Source organism: Cinclus cinclus, chromosome 26, assembly GCF_963662255.1.
Source record: "Cinclus cinclus chromosome 26, bCinCin1.1, whole genome shotgun sequence".
In the NCBI taxonomy this organism is placed as follows: Eukaryota; Metazoa; Chordata; class Aves; order Passeriformes; family Cinclidae; genus Cinclus; species Cinclus cinclus.
The window spans coordinates 4,735,795-4,759,639 of record NC_085071.1 but is presented as its reverse complement, the minus strand read 5'-3'; the positions used below and the strand labels follow the sequence as shown (position 1 = coordinate 4,759,639).

The 23,845-nt window shown below is 49.9% G+C and overlaps 1 protein-coding gene across 1 annotated transcript in view; it reads right to left on the bottom strand.

Annotated features, from left to right (window-relative positions):
* LOC134053700 (uncharacterized) overlaps positions 1-647 on the bottom strand; it is a 49,962-nt gene extending 49,315 nt beyond the window's left edge. The window contains exons 1-2 of the mRNA XM_062508841.1: positions 579-647; positions 118-241 (exon numbers count right to left, since the gene is read on the bottom strand). Coding sequence (XP_062364825.1) covers positions 118-241; positions 579-647 — 193 coding nt within the window. The remainder of the gene's footprint in view (positions 1-117; positions 242-578) is intronic.
* Positions 648-23,845: the final 23,198 nt, after the last annotated feature.

The window sequence follows — 23,845 nt, the reverse complement described above, 5'->3', positions numbered from 1 at the left end:
TGTTCTGACACCTGCTGCAATCAGGGCTGAATGATTTCCATGGAAAATCAACGCCAGGAACAAGGCTTGTGCTGGGCTCTTGGCTCCAGTGCCTCTCCAGCACTGGTTCCCACTCACTGCCAGTTGCAAGAGACCCTTCTGCTCCGTCATTCCTTCCACCTGTAGCCAGCCCTGAGAGGTTCTCATCCCCAAAACTTGTGGATCTTTCCTGCTCCACCACTTCAGCCTTCCCCAGAGCACCCTGCTCTCACAACCTTCCTGATCATATTGAGAACGAATCAATCCCCCATGGTGGGGGTTTGGAACGAGACCATCCCAGCCCAAACCATTCTCTGTTTCTGAGACATCTGTGATGTTTTCTGGCTCAGCAGCACGAGGAGGGATCCCATCAGGTCCTGCTGCTCCATTAGCTGCCTGACACCATCACTCCCCATCCAGAGGGGGAGGCTGAAGAATTCTGACTCCTCCTGAGGGGTCTGTAGGGAAGAAAAATCCATCATTTCCCCTCTCTTCATGTTCCCAGTGCTGATGGAGGATTCACTCTCTCTTTAAATGAAATAACCTCTGCAAGGACTTACCGTGACTGGAGCCTCAGACCTTCGTGCCAGGAGCCTCAGACCTTCGTGCCAGGATGGTTTATTCTCCATCATCCAGAATAATTCCCTTTCTCCAGCTGCTGGCCTCAGGTTTTGTGTGCTGAGAGGAGCTGACTCAGAGATGACTCAAACTCTTCACACGCTTTTGTGGGTTTGCAAATGAAAGAGCAGGGTAAGGTTGGGTGGTTAAATAAGAGACCGCAGCCAGCAGCCAGCCCTTTTCCAAAATCCCAGGGGGAAGTCTGGACCTGGAAACACACCCTGGGCACGGTGATCCCATGGAGTGAGCAAAAAAACCACTTGTGAATACATTTATTAGTGCTGAGGCTGTGGTTGGAGCTGAGGCAAAGGAGAGAAGCCACACAATTATCTGCAAATTCCTCCTGAAGTCAGGGAGTCTGTAGGTCAAGAGGGTCAACAAAGGTCAACAAAGAGCAAGGAGCAGGGAGATGTTTCTGTTTTGCTGTGGGTTTTATTTAATTCCACATCTTCAATTCTGATCTTAAAGGCAAATGATAAAATTGGTGTTTTTAAAAGGAAATTGCCAATTTGGAGGCAGCTGCAGAACGTGAAGAGTGCCGGGAAGCCTCAATACCAAAACTGGTCTCTGATCTGGGTGTATGGAGGGACTTGTCTGAAAAGATTCTGAACCCATCAGCTTTTTCTCAGAGCCAAAGCAGAGGAGCAGCAACCCCATGAGATTCCTGAGTCCACCCCCATCCCTGGTTATGCCCAGCTGCCAGAAAATACTCTGGGGATGAAGGAGCAGGGTGGGATCCTTCACCTTGGGTTGCACAACAGGAATGAATTAACCAAAAAAAAAAATGCCTTTGAGTCTCAGTTAGGAGCAAAACCAGCCCCTGAGATGAGCCCAGGCCCCATCCCTTGAAATTCAGGTTTTCCTCTCGCGTTTAGTCAGGACCGTGGGTGTTGCAGGAGGGATTATCACCCCGTGTTCTGGAAGAGCTGAGATGTGCTTTGAGATCCTGCAGCGCACGGTTCTCAGCCACGGGCATCTGTCATTCCTGCTCAGCACATCCTGGGCTGCAAGTGAGGGAATTGCACTTGGGTACAGAGCTTTTCCTGCTCCTCAGCTGGGGACACCTCCCACGTGCTGCAGGGTCTGAGGGGGGATTATGGGCTTTAAAGTGTGCAGGATTTCCATAGGGCTTAATGGAGCCAATACCTGTAAATTAGGATATTTTTTAATTTACAGAGGTAAAACTCCTGTGGGAAACTGCATTTGGTGTTGTGAGCCTTAGAGGTAATTATAATCTCCTTTTTTGACACTGCACTGTTGGGAGTGAATGCCAGCATTTCCATTTGAGGGCTTATTTGATTATTTTTCTCATTTTGCAAAACATTATTATATTAACCCGCCACTCCTGAATCCTTGTCCTACCATGGCATTTATGCATGAGAGGGTCTGTGCTCTGAAAGGAACATCAGGCTGAAGAATGCTCCATGATGATGGAAAGGCTTCTGTTTATCCTGTGGCTTTGGAATAAGAGCTTATTTTTGGCTTGGGAAGCAAATGTGACCTAGTTTGGATCCAAAATGTAATCTAAACCTTCAGCTACACATCTCAGATATTTATTAGGGCTGAAAGTAGTCAATAAATGTATGTGAATCTGAGTCAAACTGAGAGAGGGGAAGTTTAGGTTAGATATGAGGGAGAAATTTCTCCCTGTGAGAGTGGGGAGGGGCTGGGATGGAATTCCCAGAGCAGCTGTGGGTGCCCCTGGATCCCTGGGAGTGTCCAAGGCCAGGCTGGACAGGGCTTGGAGCAGCCTGGGATAGTTAGAGATACCCCTGCCCATGGCTGGGGTGGATGAGATGAGCTTTAAGGTCCTTTCCCACCCAAACCCCTCCAGGATTCCATGATTTTACATAAATCAATAATCCACAGCACCAGGGTCCTGGGACCCTTTTGTTGTGTCCAAGCCCTCACCTCCCTTTCCATCCCAGTTACACCAGAGGGGCAGGAGGAGGCTCCCCCAGCCTGCAGAGATCCCTCAGCCTGCTCTGACCAGGTGAAACCATCCCTGAGAAAAATCCTTCCCCACCAGGGCTCACTGCTCTTCATTTTTCCTCCCAGTCTCTGCTCACACAGTTCTGGGTTCTTCCTCTTAGTCCATTCAATGCTTTCCTTTTTCCTTACTTGCTTTTAATTAAAACTCACCACTTGAAAAATCCCAAGGAAGACTTTACAAGATCCTTAATTTGATTTTTATTTTCATTAAGCTCAAACTTATATGACAAATCTCCCAGAGCTGTTGCTAAATGCACTTTGTTTTCATGCAGTGCTCTTCTGGCTGAAAGTCCCATTCCTGCCACAGGGAATATGGGCAGGAAGGGAATGTTCACCTGGGGTTTATGACCCTGACAACCTGTTTTTGTTATGAAAATCGAGGCGAGCAGCAGAAGCGATGAAATACTGAGTTCTGTGGAGTCCACAGAGTATTTTTTTAAACTCCAGTCATTATACATTGTGTTGGCATAAAAAACCAGAGAAAGAAGATCCTTCATTTGATTGATCCTCCAAGCAATTCTTCTTGGACCTTATGAAGTTAATTATTTTATATCCCATAACTGAAACTTGTAACTCACTGTAATTGGCAGGAGAAGTCCCACAGTAACAATCACGGGGCTGGTTATTGTTTCCTCTAGTGCTCCACTGTGGGAATGCTGGAGAAACAGCCTCCCATCCTGGTGTTTATTGGCAAATGCTTAAATAAATCATGCCAGCCTGTACAACAAGCTCAACGATCAATAATCTCTCCTCTCAAAAAGGGAAATGTTGCACGAGGGGAAGAGGTGGGGACAGGCAGGGTTTATGGTGCCCGTTTAGCTGGGATTGTGCTTTATGGATTTGGGAAAACCAGAGACCAAACCCAGGCTGGATGGTGCAGAGAAAGGTGTCCCTGTTGGGTGGGATGTTTTAACACCCCTTCAACCCAAACTATTCTGGCATTTCATGTCCCTTCAACCCAAACCATTCTGGCATTTTATGATTCTCTGATGATTTTATGAATTCGTTCTTTTCCCAGTCTGCCAACACCTCACTGTGTGACCATAACAGGACGTGGATTGACCTTGTGGTGCTCCCATATTCTGTTTAAAGCCCCTCTGATTTGCCTCAGGGCCTGTTTGCAGCCTGGGTGAAGGAATCAGCACTTTGTGTCGAGGTGCCCACTCAGCATCACAGTGCCCTGGGGTTCCTGACCCCTGTGTTCAGCCCAGTAACACCAAACCTCCTCGTGCTGCTGCCAGCACCTGTGGGAACGACCCCATCACCCCCATCCTGAGGGGTTTTGTGCAGCCACATCAGCCCCAGCTCCTGAGATGCCTCTTCCAGCTGTGCTCAATCCATGGAGGTTCTTGGCTGTGCAAAATTTGATTTTACCCAGGGGCTGCTGCTGCTGTTCTGTCTCAGAGACCCTCTGGAGCTTTTGCAAGTGGATATATTAAGATATTTTTTTTCCTATCTACCAGTAATTTCTGCCTATTTGTGTTCCAGGTGGAGCCTGCAGTGACAAGAGTGACACTTCTGTGAACACTGGCACAGCCTCACTCAGCACTGCCTGAAGATTCCAGCCCAGCCAGGGAGAAGGGCAGGGATAACAGAGCTTTGCTTAATGTCACCTTTGCTACTTGGGATGGGACATTTGAAGTGGAGGGAAAGGGCAGATCAGGAAACCTCTGGTGAATGTGGCACCTCCACCCTGCTGCTTCTCCTGGGAGTAGCAGTGGCTTAGGGGTGGCTGTGGATACAGCTCCAATTTAATGCTTCAGCAGGAAATCTTAGGATGGATCCTCATCTGGGATGAGCTGGCCTCGTTTTCAGTGGGAAGCAGGCGGTTTGTGAGGGATGGGGTCCGACCTGCTGCTCGTTTGAGGTCTGCAAGCTCATCTGTTAAACTGTACTTGAATTTGCAGGCTGGCATCACATTCCTGACACGTGGAGCAGGAGCAGGGCTGAGCACACACTCAGGATTAAGCATGTGAGTGTTTTACAGAAATACACCTCGTGTCAGTTCAGATATCCCTGTGCCCTTTTTTCTGCATGGAGAACGCTGGCTCAATTAAATTGTCATCTTCCTGGAAAAAAGATGTCCTGGTAGCAGGCCTGGGTCTCTTGGTATCAAACCACAATTCTGGAAGGAATTTAAACAAAGTCATCAGTTTTAGGGGTTGCTGAATTTCTTTTTCTATCCCTTCCATCACAAAAAGGAAATATGCTCCTGAACTCTCCAGGTAGCGATTTCAAGGTAGGATGGCTCCTGTTAAATTAGACATTTATGAACTATTTAGTAAATTACCTCAGAGACAAAACCTTCCAGGCTTGTTTTCAGTTTCATATGGACTATTTCAGAAAATTCATCAGGATTATCTGGGGCTGGGATGAGTGGAGGAGCATTTGGATGTGGGAGAGGTGTCTTGGCTGGGAATTCCCAGTGACTGGGGAGAGGAAAGCAGCTCTGGGAACGCACAGACCCAGTCCTGCCTGAACTCTTTCCCAATTTCAGCAGCCGAGGAAAGGAGCCTGAATGCTGCTGGACCAGGTGAATGTTGGAGAGGATGTGACGTGATCCTTCTGCAGCAATGGCCCGGAGGTGTCAGGGGGTGCCTGGCCCCAGGGGAGGCTCTGATGGGGCCACATGTGGCCAGATGTGGCTGCAGCTGCTTCCTCAGCCAAACACCCTGGGCTTCCCCAGGGCCAAGGCTGCAGCCCTGTGGCAGGAGGTGCTGTTTAGGCTGTGGAGCCTGGAAACATCCCCAGAGAAAGCTACAGACTGGGGTTTGTGGGGATCCATGGGGGGCAGGGCATTTGCACAGAGCACACCTGGCCAGCTGTGGGTTGGGTTTATCCTCCCCCAACCTGTATCTCCTCCCATCAGTCCCTTCTCTGCTGGCATTGAACAGAACCTGGTTTGAAACAGAACCTCCTGCTCTGGGATTTGTTTGCACTTTGCACTGGGAATTCTTCTCCCTTTTGCTTTCACAGCCCCAGCCTGACCTTCCCCTGGTGCTGGGATGTCAATTAAGGAGCTCGAAGCAGGGAGGGCTGTGGATGTTATTGATTAGGGCTCTAATTGCTCATCTCCCCACGCTGTCCAAGCGAATTGGGCTGGATGGAGACGCACAGAGTGAAATGGAGACGTGGCTGCCACGGGACTCACTCAGACATCATTCCTCAGCACGAGGCTGCAGGTTTTGGGGGCTGTTCTTGCTCAACCCAGGCTGTTCTTTCACTGCTGGTCCTTCCCAACCTCTGTGTTTTCATGAGGTCCCTCATTGTGACCAGCCACAGGTGCAAGGGCAGGGAAGGGTCATCACTGCAGACACACCTTGTGTGCTTCTGGGAGCACCCCCAAACATGTCAATTATCTTATTAATTATTTCTTTCCAGCCCAGGACCAATGCTTGGACATTTCAGGGCATCACAGGGCAGCAAGGGCCAAGTTACATCTCAAATATAGACCAGAGATGGTTTTTGAAAAATCCTCATCTCAAGAGAAGTTTAAAATGTGGGAGATACCTTTTCAAGCTATTAGCTGTTCACAGCCTTGGTAACTTGGAAAAGAAGAGGAAACCTCACCAAAGACTGAAGCAATGTGACATTAAGGAGTGGAGAGCTCTCAAGAGCCAGGACTTTCAGAAACAAGAGCCCTCTGCCCATAATTTCCTTGTCCAGGGAGGCTTTAGCCACCAGAGGTGTGGAAAAAGCCAAGTGAACTCTTTGTTAGCTGCTGCAGGAAACTTTGCTGCCCTGAGAGGCACAAGGATGATCCCAGAGTTGTCTAATTAGGCAGACAGTTGTTTAAAAAAGGATTTCACATCCAGGCCTGGAAGGGCTGGAATTGACCCATGAAGTGAAGAAAAGGCTGAATTTCATTCACAGCCCCTGCGCAGAACCTGGCTGAGGATGGGGAGCCTCACGCTGCCTCTCTGCTTGGGGTGAATTTCATTAGAATGGGCTGATAATTGCATTGTACAGCCAGATCCAAGCAGGGGGAGTTTACCCTCAAGGCCCATGAAGGTCAAGATCAGCCTCAGAACAATATCAGGCTTTTCAAGACGAAGTTTTAATGTGAACAGGGAGAGGACTTGGTGAACTCAGGAGGCTTTGCAGGTGTTCAAGGCTGACAGCAGCCATTCTGTGCCATTTTTCAGGAGAGCAGCTGGGCCTGTGGCTCATCCAGGGCTTCTCTTCTTCAGGGGATCATTGGGTGCAGTTGTGGAGTTTGCTTTCTGTGGTTTGGGATATGCTCCAATCCTTTGGGAGGCAAGGTCAGGAGGGAGCTTGAACTTGCTGGGAAGGTACAAAATGCTTTACTCCTAAGGAAGCTCTTTTGGGAGCCTGAGCAGCTCCCAGAGGCTGCCAGTGCTCCTTTCCAGATGTGCTGCACCTCTGGGACAGAAAGAAGATGCAGGATAAGCTGGAGCTGCCCTTCCTCCTTAGTGAATCCTTCCAGTGTGGAATCAGCAAACCCCTTGGAGATAAGAGCAGGTGGCTGCAAAAAACAGCGCAGATAAGGGAGGATTGAAGACACTGGAACTGTTTTTAGGTAAATTTCTGCTTTTCAGATCAGATCTGCATGTTTATCCCCTATCTACACGCACACTTAATCCCCAGTTGCCATGGGACAGAACTGCCTGTTATTGCAAGCTCTTTCTCTGAGCAATTTCCTGTTGTTGATGCAGCTCAGTCCCTTGATTCCATTCCAGTCAAATCATTCCTGTTGTCTTTTCCGAGGTCATTGAGCTGCCTTGCAGTACCTAAACCTCTGTGCTGGCAAAGCTTGGGAATAAAGAGCCTTCTCTGAGGAGCTGCTGAGCCAGGCTGCCACAGCCAGGTGAGAGCAGACCTGAAAGGGCATTTCCATCCCTTGATCAGCTGCCGGCCCTGCTGCTCTGGGCACTACCAGGCTCGGCTTCAGATGTGTGGTCTGACTTGATTTATGTAATCCTTAGATCTAGATAGTCCTCAGAATGCCCCACTCAGGATTATAGCAAGGTAAACACATTTTTAGCACACAAAAAAAGTGAAAATCTGATTGTTCTGGTGAAGCAGACAAAAGCTGGAAATTCTTAGCAAGGATATTTTTGAGGTGAGGTATTGATGTTTGAAGGAGGGAGAGCAAGGTCTGGCCTGGAGAAAATGGGCTGCGTGGCAGTAGTAGAAAAAAAAAAAAACTTCCTGCTTTTCTTAAAAGCAACCAAATCTGGAATGGCAGAGGTGGCTCCTTTCTGCAGAGCTGCCCCTCTGACCACAAACACAGCATCGATGTGGGGAGCAGCCAGTTGTGTTCCAGACTCCCTGACAAGTGAGAATACACTGTGCTCCACGCGTCTTCAAAAGAAATCTGTCACTCAGCTGAAGGTCTCACCCCACTTTGCAAAGTCTCTTTATTCCCCTTTTTCTGAGTCACAAGGTGAGGGGGGAGGTCAGGCTTTGTGGGCTGCAAGGAACCCCAAGAGCCTCCCTGGCCACCTCATACCAGTGGTGGGTTGGAATTTGCTGTGATAACTCCCCTGCTGAGGTGACAAAAGAGAAGGGAACAGAATGGGCCCATCATTAGGTTAAAAATAGAAACTCACAGTCACAAAGTGTGTGGGACCTGGCAGTGAATTGGGTCCTGGCCCTTCCCCATTCCTGGAGCTGCTGTTGCCTACATGGCTGAAGGAGTCTCCCCTTTTCCCATCCCTGTGGCACGCAGAATTCCAGGTCTCACCCGGGAGGGTGACAAGTGTGTCCTGGTGGGAGCAAGGCACTGATGCCCTTGGCAGGGAGCAGGTTCCCAGCTCCTCTTCTCTCCTGTTCCCATCCCAAGCTGTGGGTAGGATGGGTTTGTGCTCTGCTGGATGATTCCAGAGCACATTTTCTCCTGGGCAGAGTGCTGGCATATGCACACACATGCAGCAGGCACTCACTGGAACTGGCAAGCTGGAAAAATAACAGCATCCTCTGGGAAAAAAGAGGCTCCCGTGTTGGTACCTTCCTCCCCTCTGCTGGCAGTTGTTCTGCACATCTCCAGCTCCAGGCTGCTGCCCCTGAAAGCCGGGGAGGGAGATAAAACAATCTCATCACAGCGACGTTATTTCCCTCTCCAAGTCCTCTCGCGTTTTCATATGTGGATGTTGATAGCGAGGGCTGTAGATGTCACCACTCTGGATTTATGGATAGAGATGTGCAGATGAGTGTGACAGCTGGGTGTCTGACTCCTTTCCACTGCAAAATCTGATCCCCCTTCTCTGCCATCAGTTGGATTTTGTGCCACTCCTGACTCTGTCGGCAGAGCTGGGAGCGGTGCGGGGCTCGAGGCTCCATTTCCAATGAGCTTGCCGGGTCTCAGCCCTCAGCAGTGAACTCATTACCAAAATCAGCACTAGTGGACATCCCCTGACTGCAGAGGGGTCGTGTCTGAGCTGCCCTTCCTCTGCAAAGGCTTCTTCCCTTGGCCGTGCAGGGTCGTGTGTTGGGTTTATCTCGCTGAGAACAAACCATGTCGTGCAGCAGAGAGACCCCGCTGGGACACAGCTCAGGTCGTGAGAATCCTCTTCTCCAGAGGCAGCTCGGCATCCATCTCTTGTACTGCTGGCAATCAGGAGCAGTGGGGTTTAATTCAACTGCTGGGGCTGTGTTCTTACAGTCAGAAATCACAGCAACAGGAGGGACTGTCAGCTCAGCATCATGAAAGGGCCTGGGGTGACAGGACAAGGGGAATGGCCTTCAGTGAAGGAGGGCAGGGTTAGACGGGATATTGGGAAGGAATTGTTCCCTGTGAGGGTGGGGAAGGGCTGGGATGGAATTCCCAAAGAAGTTGTGGCTGCCCCTGGATCCTTGGATGTGTCCAAGGCCAGACTGGATGGGGCTTGGAGCAACCTGGGACAGAGAAAACTGTCCCTGCCTATGGCAGGAGGTGAAACTGGAAAATCTTTGAGGATCTTCTCAACCTGAACCATCCTGGGATTCTACGAGTCTGTGCCAGGAAGGCACGCAGAGTGGTTAGGGATGGGCAGGGCTGCCCGTGAGGGTGAACCTGCAGGGATGTCCCAGACAGGTGTGTCCCAGGTGTGTCCTAGGAAGGATGTCCCAGACAGGTGTGTCCCAGGTGTGTCCCAAGCAGGGATGTCCCAGGCAGGGAAGTCCCAGGTGTGTCCCAGACAGGTGTGTCCCAGGCAGGGATGTCCCAGGCAGGGATGTCCCAGGTGTATCCCAAGCAGGGATGTCCCAGGTGTGTCCCAGGTGTATCCCCGGCAGGTGTGTCCCAGGCAGGGATGTCCCCAGACAGGTGTGTCCCAGGTGTGTCCCAAGCAGCGATGTCTCAGGTGTGTCCCAGGTGTGTCCCAGGCAGGGATGTCCCAGGCAGGGATGTCCCAGGTGTATCCCAAGCAGGGATGTCCCAGGTGTGTCCCAGGTGTGTCCCAGGCAGGTGTGTCCCATGCAGGGGTGTCCCCTCTGGGTCTCCCCATGCCGTGGCTCTCCTGCAGCACTGTCTGCCCCAGAGCATTCCCTGCTGCAAGGCTGAAGGAGCAGCACTGCTGCACGTAGAGCTGAGCTGATGAGGCTCAGCACCCCCTCTCCTTGTTTCATGTTTAATTAGCTGGTGCATGAAGGATGGATTGGATAGAACAAGGAAGCAGCGGGGAGAAGGAAGGTTAATCTATCCTCTAGCCTTGCTATTCCTTCTTCTTTGTGATCTTGTGAAGCAAGGAGATGATGTGTCTTTTGAAGTGTAAAGTACTCCCTATCCTTCTCCCCCCTAAGTCTCCTCCTCCTCCTCATCCCAGCCTCAGTCCAGCTGCTTCCTGCCAGCTGCTGCTGATGGCTGAGGGATGGTTCCATCCTCCCCGGGGCTGCACGAGGGGGTTTGGAAACACAGAAAGTTAGGACTGGCTTTTTAAAACACCTCAAAGCGCTGTGCAGACAGTCCTGGAATCCTGGGGTGCTGCCTGTCCCAGCCAGGCTGGACAGGGCATGGAGTCACCTGGGACAGTGGAAGGTGTCCCTGCCCATGGCAGGGGTGCAATAAGATGAGCTTTAAGGTCCCTTCCAACCCAAACCTGTCTGGGATTTTGGGATTATTGACTTAGTTTGGGGTTGATGCAGCAGGAGGAAGAGCATGGGGCTGGGAGGATGCTCTGGAGCCCAAATCAGTGCTGGGAAAGCCTCGGTGTCACCTGGGGTGTCCCCAGCACCTCAGAGCTCACAAACAGCAGGGTCACCCCCTGAGCTGTGTGTGAGGAGAGGAACTGGGCTCTCTCCTCCCAGTCTTCATGGACTCTTCCATTTTTCAGGAAACTCTTTGAGAACAAGGAGCAGGGGAATCAGGACAGAGGAGGGGGCTGGCCTGGCACGAGCAGCACTTCCCCAGGCCCCATGTTCTCCCCAAGTCACAGTAATTGAATTGTTTTAATATTAATGGCTCTTCTCGAGCTCTGCTGGTGGGAGGGAGGGAGAGATGTTTCTTCCAAAACAGTCTTAAGCTAATGCAGAAAGTATGAATAAATCTCTCAGAGATTATAGCCCCTGGAAAGCTCCTGTGAATATCAGAGACATCCTTCCTGCTATGGGAGGTTTGATTGAATTACAAATTTGAGGCAACTCCAAAGCAAAACTGATTAAGTCTTTTCTTTCTCACTCTCTTGTTGTAGCTTTTTAAGGCGCTAAAGCTTTTTAATAATTAGAAATCCCCCCGTCCTGTTTGTAAGTGGTTATAATTGGCATCGCCCTGCCTGTAAGTAGCTCTAATTGGCATCGTGTCCTCGTGGATGGTGATGCACCAGAGCACAAAACACGGTGGGAAGCGTTGTCACTCCTCATGTGTGAGGGAGACCCACGGCCTGTGCTCTGAGAGGATCATCTCAGGGCTGGGAGAGAGGTGATGTCCCAGGGATGAGCCCCTGGGCAATGCAGGAGGCGCCAAAAAAAAGGATGGGGCTCCAGCTCTGCTCCCAGAAGGAACTGGAGAGCTCTGGGTATGGCCTCTTGTGTAGGAGAACGCTGTGAAAACAGCAAAAGCCCTGTTTGGGGAGGAAAGGGAGGGTCCTGCCCACGGGGCTGTCTCAGCTCTGCCCCTCGGAGCCGTCCGGCGCCCACGGCGCTGTTTGATTAACGCTGGCACTGCACTGCCAGGATCTAAGGCTTTGCTGGGAGAAACACTAAAAGGGTAAAGGCACTGTAGAAATCACCTTATTCAGTTCTACCCTATTAGAGAACAGACGAAAAAAGGAAGAAAGGAAACAAAAGAGAAAGCGTTTTACCATCGGAGCTTCGCACATGGCTGTCTGTAGCAAAGAGACAGCTGTGGTCTTCACCAGCCCTTGACAAGTGATCTTTCCAACAATCAGATGGGAGAACATGCTCTGGTAGGCTTATAATTGATAATATAGCACTGTTGAAATACGCCTGTCAGTTCTGTGGGGAGATAAAATTATAGCATTGATATTTCAGAACAGTTTTCACAGGCAGATTCCAAAACCGTATCCTGACCCTGGCAGGTGAAAGGTGGGATGGGTGAGTGTGTAGGCAGGATTCAGCCTTCAGCCTTGCTCTGAGGGTGAGGGGGGACCCCACTGCAGAACCCCAGCCCTGGGTGGGCTCTGTGGAGCTTTTCCAGGGCCCAGCAGGCACCTGCACAGGGAGAACCCAGTCACAGAGGGGTTAAAATGTGTCACAGGATTGTTAAACTAATGAACAGGGAAATAAATTATCCAAGCCAGTCACAGTGGTGGCTTTGTTAACAGGGAAGGAGTTAGCTAGTGGACACTTCAGAAACCAATCCCTCCATTCCTGGGAATGTTTTGAAGAGGAACACAGGCTTTGGGAATAATCCAGCAAAGCTCTTCATGTGCACAGCTGGGGTGAAGGGCTCTGGCTGCTTTTGAGGTCACAGGCCTCCACAGGGGCTATGAATCCCTAAGGAGCTCAATGTCACGAAGTCCCACAACCTCCAGAAATCCAAGAACTTTTTGGATCACTTTCTAAAGTATGTTTGGTGAAAGGAAAACCTGAGACAGGGAGGGAGCCCCAGGACCCACCAGCACCTGACTTTCCCTTGTCAGTCCCACTGCCCACTGGTGTGTGCCCAGAACCAGGAGGGCCACACCAGTTGGGTTATGAGAACCACCAGTTGCTCAGCTGGGTTCTCCAGGATCCTACAGGATGGGAGGGCATGGGAAGGTTCCTCACCTTGTCCAAATCTTTGGGGTGTTTGTGTTCCCACGTGGATGCTGGTACTGGAGAGACAGAACAGGATTTATGGACCAGGGGCTGGAAACACTCTGAGCTGTGGGACAGATGGAGGAAGGGACTGCAGGGACTGTTGGCAGGACTTGGTTGTGTCTGCTTGAGCTCCAGATCTGCGATTTGTTGACAGGGAGGGGAGATGTTCCCAAGCCTGTGCTGATCCAGCATCCTGCACAAAATAAGAAGGTTTGAAACAGGATAAAAGCAGTCCTGGAAGCAAAAGGAATAAATAATTCTCTTCCTGCTGGTGACCAGGTGGAGAGCAGCAGGTGAGGCACAAGGTGGGGGCTTGGCAGAGATCACAGCACCTGTGTGCCAGCCTTGGCTTGGGGAAGGGATGCAGCAGCCTCTTCCCTCTCAGCCCTCCCTTCTCTGTGTCCCTCTCTTCTTTCTCTCCTTTCTTGGCACAGAATTCAGATAGGTTGAGTGCAAGAGCAGTTAAAAGAAATTTCTGACACCCCTTTGTTGTTCTCTGCTCCAGAGGGGGCTCAGCCTCCAGCCCCTCTTGCACCCCAGTGAAACCAGTGGCTGGGATGGTTTGTTCATCCCCAGCCTCACTCACTGAAGCCCCCAATTAGCATCTCACCCCCAGGACACCTGGGCCTGGCACAAGCATGCCTTCGTCAGGGTTAGTAACTCAAATTTGGAGTCAAATTAAAGGTGTGTCGCTAATTATGAGCTCCGGATTCCCTTCAGGGTTGGCTGCACTGAGTGAAATTAAAGTTCCCAACATCCTTGTTCCCATTCCCCCTTCCTAATTAGTCCTCCCCAATTCTTAGAGGCTGACATTTAAAATGAACTCAGCTGAAATTAGTACTTTTGTAGTCAATTTTCAGTGCTGATAATGGGAACATGGAGGGGACAAACCCCTGCCTCAGTGGTGAGGTGACAGGTCCCAGCTGCCACCAAGCAGGGTGGGCACTGCTACCACCCAGCCCGGCTGCACCTACCTGGGAAGGGGCCTTGAAGGTCCCTTGGATTAATGCATTAAGGAGATTTTTATTTCCTGATTCCCTGATGAAGGTCCCTTTCATCAGAGATTTCTCCCCTTAAGACACAAAAGTCAGTAAATTCTGGGCTCAGTCTGCAAATCTCCAGTTGACGTTTGTGACTTAACTCACTCTGCTGAGTAAAACCCTGAGCACAAAGCCATGAGTTGCAGCAGGGCTGCTGTGACCAGGCTGCCAGGCTCTTAAACCCCCAATTTCCTGCCTTTTGATGGCTTTGAATCACGATGGGCCTAATAATAATGATAGTTGGTACTTATGTGCCACTTTATCTTAAAAGCTCTGTGCAAACATTAATTAATTATAGACACAGGCAGTGTCTGCAAACGTGGAGCTGCAGATGCAGCCGGGTTTGGAGCCACGCACAGCTCAGAGCCAGGAGCTTCCCAGCAGGAGAGATCTTGGATCACATCTGTGACCCTTCCGTGGGCAAAGCCCCTCATTTCTGGCAGTATCTGCCTAGGGCGGCCCCAAAAAAAATAACCTGTGCCTCTGCAAACACCTCACTGCACAGGGTCTCAGGGAGGATTTGCTGCTGCCTGTTCCTGGCTGGAGAGGTGGCAAAACCTTGGGCTTGGCTCCTGATTTGGAGCAATTTGTTCCAATGAGCAACCTGGTCCTGCCTGGAGTTTCAGCCTCCTTATGGCTGCAGGTGGTGCTGTTTTGGGGGATGCTCTGGTCCCTCAAATTTACAGGTGATGCAGAGATGAACTTTGCCCATCTCCTACTTCTCCAAATTAAATCAAGCACCCCAACACTGCGGGGAAGCTGGGAATGCTCCGTGCCTGCCTGGGAAGGAGGGAGGGAAGGAAGGCAGCAGCAGCCATGGAGGGAGGCAGGCTGTGTCTTCACAACCCTTCTCCTTCTCTGACCACATGCTGGACATGCAAAAGATCCCTGTTTCCTTGGAAACGGGCTCCTTCCACATGTGCTGCAGCGAGTTGGGCAAGTTTGCCTTCATCAAACCCCTACGGTGAGGAGAATAAACTCCAGAGAAGCTGTCCTGGGGCAGGCAGCCTGGCTGCTGCTGCTTCCCTTATTTGCATCCCTTTAAGAAAAGGCAAAAGAACTCGCAAATCTCTCTCCTTCCCCTTGCAGAGGAGATCCCTTCTGGTTCCTTGCAAGCTCTGTCATTGTCTGAGGGCAGAGGAAATTACTTCAATCGCTGACGCAGGGCTGAACACCCTAAAACTGCCCATCCCCTCCCCAAAACTTGGGCTGCAGGTGCTGCTTTCCCTGGGCAGTGACAAACTGGGGGCAGTGGAGGGACGTGTCCCCTCATTTTGTTCCTCTTCTTTCACTTTCCTGTAAACTTAGCATCAAGTCAGGCTTGAGACAAGAGGCCCAGAGTCTTCCTGGAGCATTCCCTCAATAGCAGCAGCTTTGCATTTGCCTTTGCCAGCTTTATCTGACCTGCCCAGGACACAACCAGAGCACCCCAGGGTGGTGCTGGGGAGATGCTCCTTGTGCCAGAGCAGTGCAGAGCTTGTCCCTGGGTGCTGGGCACCAGGAAGGACCACAGCAAGCAGAAGAGGGAAGCACAGGGACATTCCAGAGCAAGGCTGGAGGGACAGCGAAGCCCAAAGCCCAGCTCTGAGCTGATGTGTGGGTGTTTAACCCAGCAGATATAAATGCTCCAGGCCTGCAGTTTAGAGAAACCTCATAAATATTTTAGCTCGTGGAGGATGAAAGGAAGACAAACAAATATAGGTTTGGGCCTTTGGGGCATTGCTGTATTCATCTCTTCAGAGAAACAGAGGTGGTGCTGGTGCTTGGTGCTGACAGGGAAGCTGCTGACACATTGTCTGACAAGCACTGCCACCAAAATATTGATTTTGGAGTGAGGGAAAAGCAAGGGAAAAGGTCCAAACTTTTCTAATGAGGCGGTTTTGCTCCTATTATTCCAGCAGGATTCGCCAAACTAACCCAATGATCAAAGCCTGGAGTTTTGATCAGAAATGGGTGGGCAAATGCCGTGAACATTTGTGCTGTTCTCATACACTTGTTTTGACTGTCTCTGCCTCTAAAGTCTTGTTTGAATTTGAGAGTGGAATTTAATTTGATTATTTTTACAGCTAGAAAGCAATGAAGGATGAATAAACACTCTTTGCTGAACATTTCATTTGAAAAATACACTAAAAACCACTGAATTAACGATTCAGTGATTGAGGCTGTGAATTCTGGTTGATCATCATTTTAAAAACGATCCTGGTAGAATTTTGCAAGCGGAGGAATATCATAAAGTGTTCCAGTTGTTTTGCTGCTGTAATTATACAAGACAGACTGTGTGCAGATGCAGTGGTGCTGGTACAAATTGCTCTGGTGCCCATGGTGGAGCCAGGAAATGCAGATGTGGGGGATGGCTTAGGTGGAGCTGCCACAGTTTTGCCCAGGGAAGTGGTTTTGGTGTCAGCCTGTGCGTTAATACCAGGCATTAATTGCCTGTTAATTACCTGGGTCTATTTGAAACCTGATCACTGTAACTCTGTAAATATTTGTGGCAAAACTCAGCATCCACAAAGATCTCTTTACTCTTGGGAATTCAGCACTTAGGCTTTCTGTGGGTTTGCTGGAGGCACTGACAATCCTTCCAATGGTCACCTCCACTCTAGCAGCTCCTGGGCTTATTTTGAAGAGAATCCACTCCCTTTTTAACAAATATGGATGCAGTTTATGGAACTGATGCTCAGTCGACTCTGTTGGTTTCAGTATAAATCCCAAGAGAGATCAGCATTTTGCTTTAAAAACTCTGAGCTCAAACAGAGGGATGGATAAAAGGAAATGTTTGCACAATCTCTTTGCAAATCAAATCTTTAACATCGCGCGTCGCTCTGGAGAGGTGAGGAGGAAAGATAATCCCAGATTTTGACTTTGAGCTCGCAAGGCAAAGCTGCCCTTCAATGTAAAACCAGTGGGAGCTTGTCTTCAACTCCCACGGGAGTTTCTGGGATGGAATTGGAAGCTCCAGGGTCCTGAGACATGAAAACAAATTACACCGTGATCGCTGTCTCAGCCTGACTCCGGGAGGTGCTGCCCTGTGCCAGGCGCACGCGGAGCGCGAGCGTTTGAACGTGTTCCACTAATCCCAGAATTTATAAACGCGCTTGGCAGCGCACACGGAGGTGATTCAATCCTGCAGCACAGCCCTGGAGCCGGGATACAGCGCATGGAGACTGCCAGCCAGGGCCTCTCACCTTTCCCCAGTCTGGGGATCAGAAATATCAGGACCACCGGGGCTGGGCTCGTCATATTCCGTGCTCACTCTTGCAGTGTGGAAAAGGGAAGCACGTGCCAAGGAATGGATCCAGGAGCAATCCTGGGGTCCCAGTCTCATCCGTGGCTCACTGATCTGGGATGCCACAAAGGTAGTATTTCATTCTCCTCTTTGCAGCCTACTGATTCCCCAGCATCTTAAAATTCCCCAAATATCCATGCATTTGAAATCCAGGCCCCTTCTTAACGCCTAGAAACACTGCTGTCCCGCACTGAAGAGTGATTCCTCAGGCAGTGAATAAATTCTGGGGCTGTCTGGGTTTGGGCTGAGGTTTGGAAGTGTGGACGTGCTGCTCAGTGACTTTAGGACCTTAAATGCCTCCCCTAAGCTGGAGTTTGGTCAGCAGCCAGGAGCTGCACCCAGCAGGAGCTGGGAGCCAGCCCGTGGTGCCGGAGCCGGCGGAACACGCTCATTATCTCTACCTTGCTCAGAAAGGATATTGTGATTTTAATAACTTCTTGGATCCATTTTTTCCCTGGTAGCTCTCGTTGCCTTGGATACAGGCTCCGGAGAGGCTCAGCCCTGCTAAAGATGGTAGATCATTTAAATGGAATAGAAGATGAGGTGTGGATTTGCGAAGCGCTTTCTGTGCTCCCGGAGCTGGCTGGGAGTGCTCTGGTAAAGCCGAGCGTCAGCGGGATGTGGGGGTTTGTTCAACAGGGTTTTGTTCCTGGGATGGGACACCAAAGGTGCATTTGCACTTGGTGTGTGTGGTGTCTGATGTGTCCGTGTGACAGCGCCAGGCTGAGACAAGCAGCGTCCCAAGGCTTTGGCGATGGTGTTGAATCAACTCCCAGGGCGCTGTGAGAATGAGCAGAGCCGAATCTTGGCACCTTTGGAACTGGGTGTTCCAAAGAACTTCAACTCTGCTGCCATCCTCTTCCTCTTTCAGCACCACCTCTGCCCTCACTCTGACTTCCCGGGGTCACACAGGACCTGCAGGGTGCTTTAAGGCCATGAGCTCTTCCAGCTGATGTGTGTTCATGGCACTCCAGCTCTCCTGGGTATTCTCATTCAAAGCTTGATTCCCATTCCTAGCATTCCCTCATTCCCTTTCTCCCAGCTTACACATGCAGCTTACCTACAGAGAAGCCATACAAAGAGAGAAATTCTCATTTCATGAGAGGTTGCCCACACCTAAAGGTCACCAAAGCTATTAAAGAAAACCCCTCGTGCCCAGGGCTTTGGACACCTCATTTGACTTGCTTTGGTCAAATTTCACGCTGCTGCAGTTTTTGATTTATGCCCTTTGAAAGTCTCTTGCTGTGCTGGAGGAAGCCCACTCATGTTCACTGTTGTAATCAAGCAGCTCTGGCTCTTTGGAGCTGAGTTTTCTTCTCTTAACAACTCTGGGATATCTGGGGCCATCCTTATAACAACAAACTAAACAAATTGCTTTTTCTTCCTGGTCCTCATTGTAAACACACTTGGATCTATGATGGCTGTCTGGAAAATTGCTAAGATCATTTAATCACTGCCAGAATAAATCATCCTGACTGGAGACTCTGTCCTGAACCTGGGTTTGCTGCTGGGGTTACCGAGGGTGAGATGCTTGTGAGGCTGGGCTCAGAAACTGGTGCTTGATTGCTTTGGAGGAGCTGGAGGTCACAGCCCTGCTGTGCTGGGTGACAGGCTGTGCCAGGGCTGGTGGAGGAGCAGGAGGAACTGAGGGAGAGCTTCTTTCCATGAGAGTGTCAGAGCACTGGAAAGGGAGCATGGGGAGTCTCCTCTCTGGAGACATTGAGGACCAGGAGAGATGTGTTTGTGTGGGCTCACCTGGGAGCTCCAGCCCTTCTGCCACCAGCGCAGAGCCGGGGAACTCCTGCCAATACCTGTCAGCTGATTTCCCCCATTCCTGCCCATGGATGTCCCTGTGCTGGTAGGAGTTGCTCACCTCAGTCTGTGCCAACCCTTCTTTCGACCCACTGCCATCCACAGCCCATGGGAAGGATCCCATGATGCCTGAAACTCTCCAGAATTTCACCCTTCGTGCTGCTTCGGGGGTCTGGGAGAGGAAGGAGGAATCACTGAAGAAGTAGCAGCAGAATGAAGAAGAGAAAAAGAAAAAAAAACCCAACACTTTTTCTTTGCTTAAAAAGAAATCTCAGCCTTCCTGGAGAGAAGAAAAGAAGAGGAGGGAGGGAGATGCACCACACAAAGAGAAGAAAATGGGCTGAGAAACCACAAGACATTTTAAAGCTCACCCAGGAAACCCCACTTTGATATCCCCTCTCACTGGAAGCATTTGAGGGCACAATAATGCTGCCATGATTGATCACACAAAGGGATGAGAAAGGGAGAGGATCCAAGAGCTCCTTTCAGCTTCTTAGGACGAAAATAAAAAATAAAATAAAAATAAATTTTAAAAATCTTTGTATTCAATTTCAGTGTAGGAGCAAAGAACCCTTAATGCAGTGTCTGTTTGCAGGGCTGTGTTTGTTGGGAGTGATGTGTGGGCCCTTCCAGGAGCAGGAATGGGAGTGGGGCAGGACAGGAGCCACAGGAACGACATCTTCAGCCTGTAGGGACCTCTCTGCTCTGGCTTTTCCATTGCCTTCAGCCCTTGGGAAGTGGCTCAGGTTGATTCATGGCCAAGGAGAAACTGAGTCTCATCCAGGGAATTTCCCTGCACTGGATATGTGGGCACAGGGTAACTCATCTTCAGAGAATCCTGGACTGGTTTGGGTTGGAAGGGACCTTAAAGCTCCTCCAGTGCCACCCCTGCCGTAGGCAGAGACACTTCCACTATCCCAGGTTGCTCCAAGCCCCATCCAGCCTGGCCTTGGGCGCTGCCAGGGATGGGGCAACCACAGTTTGTCTGGGCACCCTGTGCCAGGGCCTCCCCCACCTCACTGGGAAGAATTCCTTCCCAATATCCCACTCAAATCTCCACTTTTCCAGTTTGAAGCCATCCCCCCTAGTCCTGCCACTCCTTCCCTTGTAAACAGTCACACTTCATCTTACCTGTAGTTCCTTTAGGTCCTGGAAGGCCATAGTGAGGTCACCCTGAGACTTCTCCAGGCTTAACAATCCAAATATTCCCCCCCCCGCCCCGCCCAGTGCATTGCCTGGGACTTAATTCCATCTTCTGTTTGTCCAGCAGCTCAGCTCTATAGACTTCATTTTATGCTTGTTGAAGCTAATTTCATAATTAGTGCAGAGCAGAGGCATTTTGGCTGGGAGGTCGTTTGTAGCTGGTGTGACCAGGGCAGCTCTGGGTCGTGTCTGATCCCAAGGGATGAGCAGATGCAGCAGTGCCCACATCCAGCTGCTTGGGTTGGTTGGAAGGGGAATGCTGACTTTCTGTTAAGGCAAATTGGTGCTGCTCCTTCCCTAAACACAGACTGGATATGACCTAGGAGAAGAAAAACCTCAGCAAACTATTTTTCCTTAAATTTCATCCCTAAATGTTCATCCAAATATCCAGCAGAGCAGTTATTGCTGAACAAATGAACTATGGAGCTGCATCAAAATCAACTTTTTTAGCAGGGAAATGTTTATTATATACTGTGATTTTATTTCTTTTTACTGATGGGAAAAAGAAAGTGTTCAAAATGAACATTTTTTAAACTGATGAAAAAATCGATGTTAAGAAAATAAATGCTTCATTTTTCATTGGGTATGTCCCCGTTTTTTAACTTCCAGATTTCATTTTCAGCAATTTGACTTTTCTGCCTGTCATAAACCAGCTGGATCAGACTCCTTGGTTGGGAAGCCCGTGCTGGTGTCAGTCTCTCCCTCTGCTCTGGGGCAGTGTAGCAGCTCCAGAGCAGGACTTTCCCAAGCTGCAGCAAGAAGAGAATGAGAAAACCTCAGCCCACGATTCTTGGTCTTCTTCCCATTAGCAAAGCAACTTTTCATGTGGCCAGTCCCTGATTTTCCATCCGGGACCTATTTTGTGTCTCTCTACCTGCAGCTTGGAAAGGGGAGATCCTCAAAGGCAATTTGGTTTTTAGGTATTCCAAATCTGGCTGAAAATGAGGAAAACTGAATTAAACCTGAAGAGAAGAGGGTGAGTGAGTCCAGAAGCAGTGTTTGCCCCCGGTGCTGAGGTTTGTGGTGCTCCTGGTCTGCGATTCTGGAGGAGCAGTGCTGTGTCCTGGCAGGCAGTGCTGCTGGGAGGGACATCCCTGTAGGCACATCCTGGCAGTGACAGCCAGGAAATTGTCTCTGCCTGGAAGCAGCAGCTGACCTTGCCCATGGAAAGGGGTTGGAACAACTTTGAGGTCCCTTCCAACCCAAACTGGGATTCATGAATATCACCAACCTCTCCCACTCTGCTCACCCCCAGCTCTGAGCCTTGGCATCGTCTCTGTTCCCACTGGAGGGACAGAAATTCCCCTGTCACCTACACAAACCTCTCTGGGACCCAGCAGGACCACCCAGGATGTTTGGGGCTTGTCATGTTGGCCACTGATTTTCCTGGAGGTCTCATGAGCCTCCAGAGCAAATCTCCTCCCAGTGCCAAGCAGATCCTGCCTCTCCCCAGCCCTCTCTCCACTGGGATGACCTGGTGTCAGAATACACATTGTCATCTCTGCTCGATGGATGCATCAATCCCACTGTGGCAGCCGAGCTTGTGCCCAGAGCTCCCAGCTCCTGTGACTGATCTTTGTCCCCTGCAGATGGGATGAGGGGCAGAGAAGCCCCCACCACCCTCAGCATCACCCAGGCTCCATTTGTCTCAGCAAGAGAATGCTGTTTTTCCTTTTCTCCTAAGCAAAATGCGTATTTGGATGGGATTAAATCTAACCCCCTTCAAATGGTGAATTCTGACTGGAATGCAAACAGTCCCTGTGGGCCCTGTGGTTGCAGGCAGCAGTGTGAGGATGGTGGTCGTGTTATGCCTGGAAAATATTTCCAATTGCAAAACAAAAGCGGGAAGAGAGGCCTTAAATGATGTGAAAATAAGATGGTTTGAATTAATGTGTCAGCCCTGATGGATGCTTGTGCTACCCAGGGTTTTGAAAGGGCTCTGACGGGTAAGATATTACCAGGTGAGATTTACCTACAGCCCATGACTTTTAGTCAGCAAAATCCGAGATGAAAACCCATCCTTCACTCCACACTGACTTCCCAAGAATATTGAATCAAGATAAAGATCTAAAGGGCCACATACACAAAGCTGTTTTGGCATCTAAGTCCCATTCATTTTGATGCAAGTTTTGACATTTTCAGATATTATCTTTAATTTAGTCAAGTAAAGGAGGGTGAGTCCTTATTCCCAGATCACTCAGTGCTGGAGTACAGGTCATTCCCTGTCTCTGGAACTAAAGGAAGGGAGTGAAAGTGGGTTTCACTGAAGATCCAGGCTTCAATCCCCTCTCAGCTGTAGCCATTCTCACCATAAACTTTTGCAAATCACTAATGACTGAATTCTCCTCTTATCCAGTGATAGAGCTGGGGAGGAAATTGGGGTTTTAACCCTGACGGTTTTACAGCGGTGGAATTCTTTTCCTCCTCTAAACTCTTTGTGAAAACACAGCTCAAAGTTCCAAGCCTTGGAAACAGCACAGCCAGAGGAGAGAAAGAAAGGGGAAAATGTGTGTCTGCACTGAGGAAAGAAAATCCTAAAAGAATATTGATAGAGGAGTTTTTTTATTGCGAGGAAGGAAAAACCCCCAAATTAAAATCGAGGCTGTTTGGTGTGCAGAGCCCTTCAGAGGCTCAGACGAGTGTTTGTTGTTTGAACACCCAGCATTTAAGGCAGCACTTCCTCCCCAGCCAGATAAGTGAAGGGGTTTTTTGGAACTTGCAGTATCTACACTCGGCCAGCTCCGGCAGCCAGAGCCCAGGAAGCTCCACAGCTGCAGCAGCCACAGCTCCTCCTCTGCCCATCCATTTTTTTTTTTTTTGCAAAAAAACTTGGATTAAAAGAAACCACGGGAAGGAGCAGTCTGTGTCCGGCCTTGTTTGAGACCAAAATGAATTTCAAAGCAACTCCCGCTCCGCTGGCTTTGGTGGGGCGTGGGTGGAACGTGGGAGGCCACGGGGTCACGATCCCCGCCTGGATCTTCATGTTTCATCCTGCCACCCATCTGGAGCATATCAGAGCATTTTCCATGGAAATCAATAGCAACAGAGGTTTCTTCATGGACTTTAGAGGATCGAGGTTAAAAGTCAGCTGTGTACTTTTCGATTTTTTTTCTTTAATTTTTCAAATTTTTTTAAGATGGTTTTTGATCATTTATATTTAAGATCTGAGGATTTTGCTTTCTTCTTGGTTTGAGTTTGCTGCCAGGTAACTCTAAAGCCCTTCCTAAATAGGTGCTATTTTCTTGGCAGAGGAAAAGGGAGCAGGAGGTTGCTCTGAGGAGCTGATGCTGGAGGTGGAAGGGCAGTCCCGTGTCCAGCCTGCCCCGGGCAGTGGAGTCTGTCTGTCCCTCTCAGCAGATCCAACCCTGGATTTTCCATCCTCACCCAATATTTCAAGAAGCAACATCTGCACATGGGACCCACAAGGATCACTGAAGTCCAACTCCCGAGTTCTGGAGTGGTTAAATTGTGAGTTTCACCTCATAAGGCACCCAGAGCAATGTTAAGATTGGGGTTGGGACTAGCCCAGCCTGGATTTGGGATTCTGGTAGCACGAGCAGCAAGGCTGAGGGCTGGGTGGGCAGGGTATCCCCAATTTCATCCATCCATCCATCCATCCATCATCCATCCATCCATCATCCATCCATCCATTATCCATCATCCATCCATCCATCAT